The sequence below is a fragment of the Heptranchias perlo genome, chromosome 14 (assembly GCF_035084215.1).
Source record: "Heptranchias perlo isolate sHepPer1 chromosome 14, sHepPer1.hap1, whole genome shotgun sequence".
Lineage (NCBI taxonomy): Eukaryota > Metazoa > Chordata > Chondrichthyes > Hexanchiformes > Hexanchidae > Heptranchias > Heptranchias perlo.
The window spans coordinates 19,687,259-19,703,174 of NC_090338.1; the positions used below are offsets into that span (position 1 = coordinate 19,687,259).

Below are 15,916 nucleotides of genomic sequence, written 5' to 3' on the forward strand. Positions count from 1 at the left end.
CAGTGGCTGCAGTGTGTACCATCCACAGGATGCACTGCAGCAACTCGCCAGGGCTTCTTCGACAGCACCTCCGAAACCCGCAACCTGTACCACCTAAAAGGACAAGAGCAGCAGGCACATGGGAACAACACCACCTGCACGTTCCCCTCCAAGTCACACACCATCCCGACTTGGAAATATATTGCTGTTCCTTCATCGTCGCTGGGTCAAAATCCTGGAACTCCCTTCCTAACAGCACTGTGGGAGAACCGTCACCACACGGACTGCAGCGGTTCAAGAAGGTGGCTCACTACCACCTTCTCAAGGGCAATTAGGGATGGGCAATAAATGCCGGCCTCGCTAGCGACGCACACATCCCATCAACGAATAAAAAAAAATAATGACCTTCTGATTTAGAGGGGAGAGTGTAACCACTGAATTCAAGGTGTTACTTTGAATGCTATTACTGTCCCCACCGCCTCTAGCGGCGCGATCATTGCTAACGCGATTTACCTGCACCATGCAGTGGGTGGTAAAACCATAATATGTATTAAAAAATGCAAACAGCTGAATGAAGCTGCCTGAAGTCTCCACCTTCTGACTGCTTCCCATAGTTGTTAACAGTACGAACAGCTGATTGAAGCCACTTGAAGACCTGATTTTGCTTGAAGTCAGCGAAGCTTTTAAATCGGTAATTACTGCACTGCACAAAATAGCATATGTTTTAAACTGTGCGTTTGTAATTGTCATATGTGATGATGACAAATGGTTAGCGGCATTTGCCCAACATGTGGCTGTCCGTGATAATCGCCGACGGTGTAAGTGATGGGGACTGTATATTGAACTTGTGCCACTGTGCCAATGCATTTATCTGTGTATCGGTTTCACAAAAGTGATGACTGACTCTGGAAATAAATGAATCTTAACAAGCCTACAACCTTGTTTTTGGTACGTACGCTAAACAACTAAAATGATTTTGTGCCACGGGCTGTTTTCCTTTTTAATTAACTGAAGATTTAAAAAAATTGTTCCAAAGCAAGACAGCCAATTAATTACTTCTGACATCACTTGATGTAGGCAAATATGGCAATCAGTTTGTACAGAGCAAGGTCCCATAAACTTCAATGAGATGATGAGCAGTTTTAGCTGTTAGTTAAGGGATAAATGTTGGCCAGGAGAACTCCCTTGTTCTTCAAATAGTGCCACACAATGCTTTACATCCACCTGAACAGGCATATGGGACATCAGTTAAACATCTCATCCGATTGACAGCACCTCCAACAATACAGTACTCTCTCAGTAATGCACTGAACAGACTAGAACTATGTCTTCATGTGTGCAAAGAAAAAATAATCATCTACTGATATTTGACTGTTCAAACTTCACTTTTATAATTCCTGAGAAGACTGATGATAGGAATACATAAATCTTTTATCTGTATTGCCTTGGTTCAGTGGTAGCACTTTCGCCTCTAAGTCAGAAGATCGTGGGTTCAAGTGCAACTCCAGAGACTTGAGCATGTAACCTAGGCTGTCTCTCCAGTACAGTACAGTCAGAGGTGCCGTCTTTCAGATGAGCTGTTAAACCGAAGCCCCATCTGCCTTTTCAGGGGTATGTAAAAGATACCGTGGCACTATTCAAAGAAGAGATGGGGAGTTCTCCTGGTGTCCTGGCCAACATTTATTCCTCAACCAACATCACTAAAACAGATTATCTGGTCATTTAACTTATTGCTGTTTGCAAATTGGCTGCTGCATATCCCTTCATTATAACAGTGACTGCAATTCATCAGTACTTCATTGGCTGTATAGCGCTTTGGGATATTTTGAGGTTGTGAAAGGTACTGTCATTGCAAGTTCTTTTCATTCCTTCTTTCAAATTGCTGAATTTAGCATTGCTGGCTATAATTTGCAGCAAAATAAAGTTTCTAAATTTTGTGACCAGGTTGTTTGTGGATCAAAGTACCTCGTGAGAAAAGAATCTGCGCGTGACCATGTTGACCTGCTGGTATCTTCGCGCTACTGGCCCCCAGTGTATGTGGTTGACATGGCTCCACATGTTGCATTAAATGCAGATGTGCGGTATCCAGAAGTTGCTGGACAAATGTGGGAACATAAACAAGGCTGCTTTTCAGATCCGCTGGAGCCACCAAAGGTTTGTACTACACCTTCCTGTTACTACTGTAACCTGAAAGCTAATGCACTTTATACCACACACATGATCTGAGAATCAGTGGGTTATTTTTGTTTAAATATTTTCTAACCCATGATTAAGCAATTTCTAACCCAGAAGTACTACTGATGGCCCATGGCTTTTGGGTCACATTCATTGGCCAGATGCTATTTGTGTGAACTGACTTTTCAATTTTAAGTGTATATTGTCACTTCTTTAAATGTCTCCATGGCTTTCCTTTCCCTATCTCTGTAACCTCATCCAGCCCTATAATCTTTCTTCACCTGGCCCCATATAATGACTCCTTCCTTCACTCCACCAGTAGCAGCCGTGCCTTCAGCCACCTAGACCCCAGGCTCTGGAATTCTCTCGCCAAATCCCTCCAGCTCTCCTCCTTTAAAACCCATCCCTTTGATCACCCGTCCTAATCGCTCCTTGGGCTCCATGGGATCTTTTATGTCCATCTGTGGGTGCAGGCGGGGCTTTGGATTCACATCTCATCTGAAAGATGGCACCTTTGACAGTGCAGCACTCCCTCAGTACTGCACTGAGGTGTCAGCCTGGATATTGTGCTCAAGTCTCTGGAGTGGGACTTGAACCCACAATCTTCTAACTCAGAGGCAAGAGTGCTACCATTGAGCCACAGCTGGCACCTTAATTGGTTGGCACATTTGCCTGGCGCTGTGCTTTGGAATGTCCTGAGGATGCTATATAAATGTAAATTTGTTTTCTTTCTTTCTTCCTTTCTTTGTTGTCCCTGATTGCCTCAGAGATTGCAGTACCAATGCTTTTCCCTCTCTTCCTACACTTTGCCAGGGTACAACACAGAACACCAAAGCAGTATTGAAAATGATAAGCTACTACTCTTAGAAATGTGCAGAGGCGAACTGGGCATGTGGGAAATCGGGAGATTTCCCGAGTGCCCCTGTGAATGGTTCCATAGTGCTGCATTATCAGCGCCCCCCTTTTTTCTGTGAGAATCCTGCGCCCTTTCAGGGAGCCAAGTACGCCGCTGGTATGTGACAATAACAAATCACATATCTTGAGTCTCTATTTTTGGAAAATAATAGTTAATAAAGTTGTCATGTTAGAGTCCAGGTGTGGGTATTTTGATACTGGATCTAAAACTGAATTCTTCTTCCAGCATGTGTCTTGTCCAGAGCTACTTGATCAGCATTACACTATGGATGTGACTCTAATGGACAGCAACATTCAACATCCTATAACCAAGTCCAATGCCCGCAGAATTGTGTACCATGATACAGACCAGAGCACAGAGAAGGACACAATGGCAAGACACCATTCTATCAGCCTTTGTAGTGAGCTGGAGCCTTACAGCGACGTCCTCAAAGCTATTCCAGACAGCAAGGTGGATAATGTGCGGCAAAAGTCCATCACCTTTGAAAATGCTACTTACTATTATTTATACAATCGCTTGGTCGACTTCCTCACCAGCAGAGACATTGTAAACCAACAAATCAGTGAAGTTTTGCAGAGCTGTCAGCCTGGAGAGGTGGTGATACGGGATAGTTTGTACAGACTGGGGATAGCACACCTTAACACAGAGAGTGAGACTGAGGAGCTGGCATAACAACTGGTCCTTAAAGTAGTTAAGGAAAATGATTTGTCAAGTAATGTATTTATTCACTACTATTTAATTAAAAATATTATGTGTTTGTGATTTCTTATACTCTTTTTTTAGAAACCTTTTAGTGGTCATGGGCAGGGGAAGGATGGTACGGTTGGATTTGATTTGGGTTGTGCCTGAGATTGTACTACCATAGAGAACACTTTGTAGTCTACATTTGTTACTGTTTTTGTACTCATCAAGGTGAGGGATGATAATGCTGGTGAATGGGACTGTTCCCTTTTTGGGTATCCAGTGTCAGCATCAAGCACTCTCAGGTAAGGCATAGAACAGCTTGATGCAGAGTGAAGCTCCCTATACTCTGCCCCAGCAACATGCCTCAGCCTCAACCTCAGAAGAGCACTCCATACTACATCAATGTGACATTTTCTTGTATTCCCTACTTAACAACTGTGACAACACTTCAAAGGTAGTTCATTGGCTGTGAAGCGCTTTGGGACGTCCTGAGTTCATGAAAAGTGCTATATAAATGCAAGTTTGTTCTTTATTCCTGTAAATTACACTCTTAAATTATTTTTTTAAAGTCACTTTGAGTCTGAATAACTTGCTCCTAGGAGCAGCCCTTGTACTTTTAGCAAATACTGGTTCAATGTCGCAGCTATAGTTGATTTACACTTTGTCAGATTATTTCTCTCCACAGATATTTTGCCTAGTGCAAAAGTCTTGAATGACTTTGAGCTTCTCTGTATTAGTAGGTCAGACTCCTGTGCTAAAGGCAGGATGCCGATTGAGTAAGAAAATAAGATGACTTGCCTCTTCACTCTTGGAGTATGGCATCTTTCATGTATTAAGGTGCAGCTCCATTGCCTCGCTAGAGATTCACTGTGAATTGGATACATCTGTGTGTTTTGTTATGTTTAACTGCACAGGTCCAGGTGAGATGACTTTGTGACAAGAATGGGAGAGCCACATGGGTGCTGCCCCAATGTCCTGATAATGTCTAAGTCTTAAATTGACTATTCAGTGATTCACCATATTGGTAAAATGGACTAACTTCTGTGATCTGTGAAGGGTGATTCATTCAAAGAGCATGGAGGTCCCTACAAGACCGGTAATTTCAATGTATCAGTAGTTTTGCTCTTGGGAGTTTTGTTGATTAAGCATTACTGATTGTTTGAATTGCAGAAAGCAGCGAGTTCAGCTCTATTTGGAATTTCTACATTCTTGATGATTCAACAATTCTGTAATCCAGATAAGATGCTACATTCTTTCCTTCAGTAAGTTTAAAACCTGCCCTGAAACTAAATACACACATTGGAAAAACAAAATTGATCCTTACATTAAGTATTTTCTATATCTAGGTTTATGAAGCCATCTGACCAAAAGAGTATTTAATAGCACTACCTATTCACAGCCATGCTTATGCTTTGTTTGATCGTAGTGTGAGATTATATAGCATTATAGTTATCTCTACGTGGTATGTTAAAACTCAATTTAGGTCATTGGAGTCTCATGGATGGTGTCTGCATCAGATGTTCCAATGCATAATGAGATGTTAACCAGTCTTTATCTTGAACATGTCAGTTGTACTTTTTTTCTCCAAAAATTGTAACTGTCAAAAAAGATAGGATAATGGCACAATCAGATGCTGAAATGTGCAACAATAATGTGTTATACCATGAATCCGAGGGTTCGCCCACTGAGTCCATATGGGTAGAACTGAAAAATAAGAAGGGAGAGATCACTTTGATAGGATTGTACTACAGACCCCCAAATAGTCAACGGGAAATTGAGGAGCAAATATGTAAGGAGATTACAGACAGCTGCAAGAAAAATAGGGTGGTAATAGTAGGGGACTTTAACTTTCCCAACATTGACTGGGACAGCCATAGCATTAGGGGCTTGGATGGAGAGAAATTTGTTGAGTGTATTCAGGAGGAATTTCTCATTCAGTATGTGGATGGCCCGACTAGAGAGGGGGCAAAACTTGACCTCCTCTTGGGAAATAAGGAAGGGCAGGTGACAGAAGTGTTAGTGAGGGATCACTTTGGGACCAGTGATCATAATTCCATTAGTTTTAAGATAGCTATGGAGAAGGATAGGTCTGGCCCAAAAGTTAAAATTCTAAATTGGGGAAAGGCCAATTTTGATGGTATTAGACAGGAACTATCAGAAGTTGATTGGGAGAGTCTGTTGGCAGGCAAAGGGACGTCTGGTAAGTGGGAGGCTTTCAAAAGTGTGTTAACCAGGGTTCAGGGTAAGCACATTCCTTATAAAGTGAAGGGCAAGGCTGGTAGAAGTAGGGAACCTTGGATGACTCGGGAGATTGAGGCACTAGTCAAAAATAAGAAGGAGGCATATGACATTCATAGGCAGCTGGGATCAAGTGGATCCCTTGAAGAGTATAGAGATTGCCGGAGTAGAGTTAAGAGAGAAATCAGGAGGGCAAAAAGGGGATATGAGATTGCTTTGGCAGATCAGGCAAAGGTGAATCCAAAGAGCTTCTACAAATACATAAAGGGCAAAAGGGTAACTAGGGAGAGAGTAGGGCCTCTTAAGGATCAACAAGGTCATCTATGTGCGGAACCACAAGAGATGGGTGAGATCCTGAATGAATATTTCACATCGGTATTTACGGTTGAGAAAGGCATGGATGTTAGGGAACTTGGGGAAATAAATAGTGATGTCTTGAGGAGTGTACATATTACAGAGAGGGAGGTGCTGGAAGTCTTAACGCGCATCAAGGTAGATAAATCTCCGGGACCTGATGAAATGTATCCCAGGACGTTATGGGAGGTTAGGGAGGAAATTGCGGGTCCCCTAGCAGAGATATTTGAATCATCCACCGCTACAGGTGAGGTGCCTGAAGATTGGAGGGTAGCAAATGTTGTGCCTTTGTTTAAGAAGGGCGGCAGGGAAAAGCCTGGGAACTACAGACCAGTGAGCCTGACATCTGTAGTGGGTAAGTTGTTAGAGGGTATTCTGAGGGACAGGATCTACAGGCATTTGGAGAGGCAGGGACTAATTAGGAACAGTCAGCATGGTTTTGTGAGACGAAAATCATGTCTCACGAATTTGATTGAGTTTTTTGAAGGGGTAACCAAGAAGATAGATGAGGGCTGTGCAGTAGACGTGGTCTACATGGACTTCAGCAAAGCATTTGACAAGGTACCGCATGGTAGGTTGTTACATAAGGTTAAATCTCATGGGATCCAAGGTGAGGTAGCCAATTGGATACAAAATTGGCTTGATGACAGAAGACAGAGGGTGGTTGTCGAGGGTTGTTTTTCAAACTGGATGCCTGTGTCCAGCGGTGTGCCTCAGGGATCGGTGCTGGGTCCGCTGTTATTTGTTATTTATATTAATGATTTGGATGAGAATTTAGGAGGCATGGTTAGTAAGTTTGCAGATGACACCAAGATTGGTGGCATTGTGGACAGTGAAGAAGGTTACCTAGGATTGCAACGGGATCTTGATAAATTGGGCCAGTGGGCCGATGAATGGCAGATGGAGTTTAATTTAGATAAATGTGAGGTGATGCATTTTGGTAGATCAAATCGGGCCAGGACCTACTCCGTTAATGGTAGGGCATTGGGGAGAGTTATAGAACAAAGAGATCTAGGAGTACAGATTCATAGCTCCTTGAAAGTGGAGTCACAGGTGGATAGGGTGGTGAAGAAGGCATTCAGCATGCTTGGTTTCATTGGTCAGAACATTGAATGCAGGAGTTGGGATGTCTTGTTGAAGTTGTACAGGGCATTGGTGAGGCCACACTTGGAGTACTGTGTACAGTTCTGGTCACCCTATTATAGAAAGGATATTATTAAACTAGAAAGAGTGCAGAAAAGATTTACTAGGATGCTACCGGGACTTGATGGTTTGACTTACAGGGAGAGGTTAGACAGACTGGGACTTTATTCCCTGGAGAGTAGGAGGTTAAGGGGTGATCTTATAGAAGTCTATAAAATAATGAGGGGCATAGATAAGGTCGATAGTCAAAATCTTTTCCCAAAGGTAGGGGAGTCTATAACGAGGGGGCACAGATTTAAGGTGAGAGGGGAGAGATACAAAAGGATCCAGAGGGGCAATTTTTTCACTCAAAGGGTGGTGAGAGTCTGGAACGAGCTGCCAGAGGCAGTAGTAGAGGCGGGTACAATTTTGTCTTTCAAAAAGCATTTGGACAGTTACATGGGGAAGATGGGTATCGAGGGATATGGGCCAAGTGCAGGCAATTGGGACTAGCTTAGTGGTATAAACTGGGCGACATGGACATGTTGGGCCGAAGGGCCTGTTTCCATGTTGTAACTTCTATGATTCTAATTGATGCGCTCAGCATGTTCATTGCAAGACTATGGGTTTTATTATTGGCAGTTTATTGTGTTGCATCATCAATTGGTGCTCTAAATATTAATGGTACATTGTGGAATCATTTTTCTTTAAGAACATAGGAGCAGGAATAGGCCATACGGCCCCTCGAGCCTGCTCCGCCATTCAATAAGATCATGGCTGATCTTTGACCTCATCTCCACTTTCCCGCCCGATCCCCATATCCCTTGGTTCCCCTAGAGTCCAAAAATCTTTCGCTCTCAGTCTTGAATATATTCAATGACTGAGCATCCAAGGCACTTTGGAGTACAGAATTCCAAATATTCATGACCCTCTGAATGAAGAACATCCTCCTCATCTCAGTCCTAAATGAACAACCCCTTATCCTGAGACTGTCTCCTAGTTCTAGACTCTCCAGCCATGGGAAACATCCGATCAGCATCTACCCTGTCAAGCCCTCTTAGAATATTATATGTTACAATGCAATCACTTCTCATTCTACTAAACTCCAGAGAGTATAGGCCCATTCTACTCAATCTTTCCTCATAGGAAAGTCCTTTCATCCCAGGAATCAATCTAGTGAACCTTTGTTGCACTGCCTCTAAGGTGGGTAAGGAGACCAAAATTGTACACCGTGCTCCAGGTGTGGTCCCACCAAAGCCCTGTACAATTTCAGCAAGATATCCATACTCTTGAATTCCAACCCCCTTGCAAAAAAGGCCACATACCATTTGCCTTCCTAATTGCTTGCTGTACCTGCATTTAACTTTGTTTTGTGTACAAGGACACCCAAATCCCTCTGAACACCAACATTTAATAGTTTCTCACCATTTAAAAAATATTCTGTTTTTCTATTTTTCCTACCAAAGTAAATAACCTCACATTTCCCCACATTAAACTCCATCTGCCACCTTCTCACCCACTCACTTAGCCTGTCTATATCCTTTTACAGCCTCTTTGCATCCTTCTCACAGCTTACTTTCCCACCTAGCTTTGTATCGTCAGCAGACTTGGATACATTACACTCCATCCCTTCATCTGCGTCATTAATATAGATTGTAAATAGCTGAGGCCCAAGCACCGATCCCTGCGGCACCCCACTACTTACATCCTGCCAAGACGAAAATGACCCGTTTATTTCTACTCTCTTCTGTCCATTAACCAATTCTCAATCCACACTAATATATTAGCCCCAATCCCATGAGCTCTAATCTTGTGTAACAACCTCTTGTGTGGAATTTTATCGAATGCCTTTTGAAAATCCAAATATACTGCATCCACTTGTTCCCCTTATCTGCCCTGCTAATTACACCATCAAAATACTCTTAATAGATTTGTTAAACACTATTTCCCTTTCATAAAACTATGTTGACTCTGCCTAATCATATTATGATTTTCTAAGTGCCCTGTTACTACGTCCTTGATAATAGATTGTAGCATTTTCCCTCCTACTAATATCAGGCTAACTGGCCTATAGTTCTGTGTTTTCTCTCTCCATACTTTCTTGAATAGTGGGGTTATATTTGCTACTTTCCAATCCATGGGGACCATTCTAGAATCTAATGAATTCTGGAAGATCAAAACCACCTCTTTTAAAACACTAGGATGTAGGCCATCAGGTCCCGGGGATTTGTTGGCTTTTAGTCCCATTAATTTTTCTAATCCTTTTGCTTTACCAATCTTAATCACTTTAAGTTCCTCCCTCTCATTACACCCTTGGTTCCCCACTATTTCCAGTATGTTTTTTGTGTCTCTCACTGTGAATACAGATATAAAATATTTGTTTAACGTCTCTGCCATTTCCCTATTCCCCATTATTCCCCATTATAGGCACATAGCAACAGGAGTAGGCCATTCAGCCCCTCGTGCCTGCTCCGCCATTTGATAAGATCATGGCTGATCTGTGATCTAACTCCATATACCTGCCTTTGGCCCATATCCCTTAATACCTTTGGTTGCCAAAAAGCTATCTATCTCAGATTTAAATTTAGTAATTGAACTAGTATCAATTGCCGTTTGTGGAAGAGAGTTCCAAACTTCTACCACCCTTTGTGTGTAGAAATGTTTTCTAATCTCACTCCTGAAAGGTCTGGCTCTAATTTTTAGACTGTGCCCCCTACTCCTAGAATCCCCAACCAGCGGAAATAGTTTCTCTCTATCCACCCTATCTGTTCCCCTTAATATCTCATAAACTTCGATCAGATCACCCCTTAACCTTCGAAACTCTCGAATACAACCCCAATTTGTGCAATCTCTCCTCGAAGTCCGGGTGTCATTCTAGTAAACCTACGCTGCACTCTCTCCAAGGCCGATGTGCCCTTCCGAAGGTGCGGTGCCCAGAACTGCTCACAGTACTCCAGGTGCGGTCTAACCAGGGTTTTGTATAGCTGCAGCATATCTTCTGCCCCCTTGTACTCTAGTCCTCTAGATACAAAGGCCAGAATTCCATTAGCCTTATTGATTATTTTCTGCACCTGTTCACGACACTTCAATGATCTATGTACCTGAACCCCTAAGTCCCTTTGGACATCCACTGTTTTTAACTTTTTACCATTTAGAAAGTACCCTGTTCTATCCTTTTTTTGATCCGAAGTGGATGACCTCATATTTGTCTACATTGAATTCCATTTGCCACAGTTTTGCCCATTCACCTAATCTATCAATATCGCTTTGTAATTTTTTGTTTTCATCTACACTGCTTACAATGCCACCAATCTTTGTGTCATCGGCAAACTTAGATATGAGACTTTCTATGCCTTCGTCTAAGTCGTTAATAAATATTGTGAATAATTGAGGCCCCAAGACAGATCCCTGCGGGCCTCCACTAGTCACATCCTGCCAATATGAGTACCTACCCATTATCCTTACTCTCTGTCGCCTTTCGCTCAGCCAACTTCCTAACCAAGTCTGTACTTTTCCCTTGATTCCATGGGCTTCTATCTTAGCTAACGGTCTCTTATGTGGGACCTCATCAAATGCCTTCTGGAAGTCCATATAAATAACATCCATTGACATTCCCCTGTCCACTACTTTAGTCACCTCTTAAAAAAATTCAATCAGGTTTGTCAGGCACGACCTACCTTTCACAAATCCATGCTGGCTCTCTCTGATTAACTGAAAATTCTCGGTGTTCAGTCACCCTATCCTTAATTATAGACTCCAGCATTTTCCCCACAACCGATGTTAGGCTAACTGGTCTATAATTTCCTGGTTTCCCTCTCCTTTCTTAAAAATCGGGGTGATGTGCAATTTTCCAATCTAGAGGATCAGTTCCTGAATCTAGAGAACTTTGAAAGATTATAGTTAGGGCATCTGCAATGTGCTCACCTACTTCCTTTAAAACCCTGGGATGGAAACCATCTGGTCCTGGGGATTTGTCACTCTTTAGTGCTATTATTTTCTTCATTACTGTTGCTTTACTTATGTTAATATTAATCGAGTCTCTGTCCCCGATTCAATATTAGTTTTCTTGGGATTTCCGGCATGCTATCCTCTTTTTCTACTGTAAATACTGACATGAAGTAATTGTTCAACATGTCCGCCATTTCCCCATTGTCAATGACAATATCCCCACTTTCAGTTTTTAAGGGGCCAACACTGCTCCTGACCACCCTCTTTTTCCTAATATAACTATAAAAGTTCTTCGTATTGGTTTTGATATCCCTTGCAAGTTTCTTTTCATACTCTCTTTGTAGCTCTTACTATCTGTTTTGTGACCCTTTGTTGATCTTTGTATCTTTCCCATTCGTCAGGATCTGTACCATTTTTTGCCTTTCCTTATGTCTTATACTGTCCCTTACCTCTTTAGTTATCCATGGCTGTTTTTTTGGCAAGTAGAGTTCTTGCCCCTCAGGGGTATAAACCGGTTCTGTATTACGTTAAGTGTTTCTTTAAACATTTCCCACTGATCATCAGTCGATTTACCCATTAACAGATTTGCCCAGTTTACTGTGGACAGTCTCTGTCTCATCCCATCGAAGTCAGCCTTACCCAAGTCTAGAATCTTAGCAGCTGCTTCACTTTTTTCCCTTTCAAACACTACATTGATCGCTATTGGATAGATGTTCACGCACAGTTAAGATGTTAATTAAATATGGTTCATTACTCATTACTAAATCTAGTATGGCTTGCCCCCTTGTTGCCTCTAGGACATACTGCTGTAGAAAACTATCCCGGACACACTCAAGAAATTCACTACCTTTCTGACAGTTGCTAGTCTGCTTTTCCCAATCTATGTGAAGGTTAAAGTCCCCCATTAAGACCACTATGCCTTTGTTACAAGCTTGTCTAATCTCTGCATTTATGCAATCTAGCACTTCAGAGCTGCTGCCAAGGGTCCTATATACAACTCCCTCTATAGTCTTAGATCCTTTCCTATTTCTCAATTCAACCTATACGGTCTCTGTTGGCTGCTTACCTCTCGTTATATCCTCCTTTATCATTTCTCCTGCCTCTGCCCTAAGGGACCCACATTTACTTTTGCTAATCTCTTTCTTTTTGTATACTTGTAGAAGCTCTTACAATCTTTTTATATTTCTTGCTAGTTTACTCTCATTCAATTTTCTCCCTCTTTATCAATTACTTGGTTATCCTTTGCTAATTTCTAAAACCCTCCCAATCCTCAGGCTTACTACTCTTTTTGGCAACATTGCAAGCCTCTTCTTTTAACTTAATTGATATCTTTTTGCACGCATGTGTACCCCAGATACTACAAAATGTTCTTAATTGCTTTGAATCAGCATTGAGAATTAGAATCTGCTTAACATAATGCCTAATGCAGGGCAACGGGGAAAGGGCGGGGGAGTGGGGCTAGCTGGATTGCTCTTGCATAAAGCCGCGCGGACTTGATGGGCCAAATGGCCTTTTTCTGTGCTGTAACCTTTCTATGATTCTGTAATGCCCTTTAATGGATCCCCCACATTTGCCTGTGAAGTAGCTGTCATCTGGCAGGCCGACATAAAGCTTAGAAGAAAAGGCTATTTGGCCCATCAAGTTAGCAGCTTTCACAGTTCATTCATGCCAATCTCAATCATGGATTACCCTTCTCCTTCCTACTGTTCTTTTTCTCCCCCCCCCCCCCCCCCCACCACCCAAAAAAAACCCACCAGTGAGCGAAAATAGAAATTTTACCTTGCTGGTAGGAGATGCAAAATACTTTTATATTTTACAAGTCGTAAGTGAGATGTACTTTAAATTTGAGGTGCTCCTCCCCTTCTCCTACAATGTCAGGTGCTGAACACGTACAAATATAATTTACAAATATAATTTTTTTATTTAAAAAAAAGTATTCTGTGGTTAAAAAATCTAGTACACATCTTAAAATACAGTATTACATTGAGCCAGCAATAAATATACAATTAATTTGTCTTTTATAAAGTAAATTTGTGTTTAATACATATGTTCACAGCTTTTGTATAGAAAATTACCCATAGTGTGACCAAAAACATTTCATGGAATTATTTATCCTGTGTGACTATGTATGGAGTGATACAGCTAGTAATTTGTGCTTGCTTTTAATGTGGAATCAATAACACCAACCTAACTACAGACAATGTTATTAATTATTGCATACTCTTGGATTGAGATAGCAAATGGGATTGGCTGAATAGTTGCATTAGAAAATAATTTTCACTCTTGCTCACTAGCTTGAAGTTAGCAGGTGAGAATCTTCCTCAGATGATGTCAGTGGACAACAGAATGGAGAGTATTAGCCACAGACATCATGAAGCACTGGTTGTAACTTGTATAAAGTAGGTAAAAAGATCTCCTTTCTCTCCTTGCTAATGTTCTCCCCTTCTCTCCTAAAGGATTCGACTCCTTGTTGAGTTATGATTCCACAGGCACTGGTTGCCCTTCTGTACCTTGCCCAAGAAACCATTATTCGTGCGTGAGCCTTGATGGTGAGTGTTGGCAAGTGATTGACCATCTAAGGCGATCTGGCAACAGCCAAGACTGATGTTATCCTCACCCAACATCCACATTTGTGTCCTTAAAACAAGGGCGGCTGAATCAGGAACAGCAACCCTAGCCAAATCCCTCCTCCATAACCCAGGAGTGCTGAGCCCTATTGTAGCAGTCCCATCACTGCCCTAGCTAAGATCAGCTGACTCAGCACAGATCGGAGATTGAACCTAGGACCATCTTGATCTGTAGGGTGCAGCCACGCGATGTGTGAACTGAACCATTAAAGGAGGCAAAACTTTCTATTTAAAAAGTGAATAAAATTTTAGTCCAAGGATATAATCCAACAGTATAAAATAAACCATTGCCTCCCAAGTTGAATATTTAGTTATATCCCCTTCTTCCACCCCACAGCATCAGAAGACGCAACATTAAAATGTTATCCAGCCAACTCTAAGTAGACTTACTACCTACCTACCTACCCACCCACCAGCCTGCCTCAGCCCTGATGCTACAAGGAGCTTGCAAAAGAGCTGAATGAACACTTGCCTGGTAAAATATATATATACACACAAACATTGCCAGTAGTAAAATCAAATTACTGCTTAGTAGCAAACACTGTTGAAAGAATTATGGCCAATATAATTCTTACAAGCAGTCTCATACAGACCCAGGCACACACTATTGCTTTTAACACACTGCCCCACACAGCACATCGATCCAGAGCAGCAATCCTCACTTGGATTCAGCCCAGGATGGGAGGAGAAAAACAAGGTGACTAGTCTTCCACTGCTGGATGTCACTTGTACTTTTCTTGGGGAGCTAACTGAAGAAGTTGACTGACAAAGGAAAAACTGCAAATGCTGGAAATCTGAAATAAAACAGAAAATGCAGATGGGTTGGTAACCAGATGACACAGATTTAAGATAATTGGCAAAAGAAACAGGAGAGAGATGGGAAGAATTTTTTTTCTGCAGTGTTATGATCTGGAATACACTACCTAAAAGGGTGGTGGAAGCAGATTCAATAGTAACTTTCAAAGGGGAATTGGACATATACTTGGAAAAGGAAAAATTTGCAGGGCTATGGAGGAAAGAGCAGGGGAGTGGGACTAATTGGTTAGCTCTTTCAAAGAACCGGCACAGGCACGATGGGCCGAATGGTCTGCTGTGCTGTGTGATTCTATACAGCTGGTCAGTAAGCATCAGAAAGGAAAGACAGGTTATGGTGTTTCAAGTGCATATCCTTTATCTGCATTTTATGTTTTTATGGCAAAGGGAAGGCAATGGGGAAAGTGGGCAACTAAAAAGGATGGAGAGATAATGAAAAAAAACATTTAAGATTCTAACAAAAAAAATCTATTCAAACCCCAGTTTTATAGTGGCTGGAAGGATTGACTAATGCATAAGTAGGTAAGCACATTATTTAGAACTCATTGAAATGATGAATTTCCAATTCAGAAGTGTGTGAAACAATAAATGACTGTGCTGACTATATACTGTTTAATGTAAGTTCAAGGCTACCCTGACAAAAAAAGGTTTATTGGCATTTTAAAGTTTTATGGAGTAACATTGTGACTCATTGCTCCAGGCATTATGTTCCAGAATCGCCTGACTTGAATTTGCATCCATGATCCTTCATGCCTGGAGTTATGGATCTCAGCCATATCATAGCAGGGAGTTGCTGACCAAAGTCCAAATACTCTTTGAGGGGGAGGGGATGATCAAGAAGAGTCAACTGTATGCCTGTTGTACATCTCCTCGTCGCTGGTTTTACTGATATTAGAAGAGATCTTAATGCAGGTCAGAGATAGTATGTGCTTTGGATTGACCCAAAAATGGGAAGGAGGCAAATACACCTCAAACAGTAGCAGTCTCGCCCTTCAAGAAATTTTTTAAAATATCACCCTTCAAGAATTTTTTTAAAATAATTTTGACAGTTGCAGAACTA

At 41.7% G+C, this 15,916-nt stretch overlaps 1 protein-coding gene across 1 annotated transcript in view; it reads left to right on the forward strand.

Annotated features, from left to right (window-relative positions):
• Window positions 1-3,832, forward strand: part of hmgxb3 (HMG box domain containing 3) — a 69,497-nt gene extending 65,665 nt beyond the window's left edge. Inside the window, exons 21-22 of the mRNA XM_067996098.1 lie at window positions 1,924-2,133; window positions 3,296-3,832. Coding sequence (XP_067852199.1) covers window positions 1,924-2,133; window positions 3,296-3,742 — 657 coding nt within the window. The 3' untranslated portion in view covers window positions 3,743-3,832. The remainder of the gene's footprint in view (window positions 1-1,923; window positions 2,134-3,295) is intronic.
• Window positions 3,833-15,916: the final 12,084 nt, after the last annotated feature.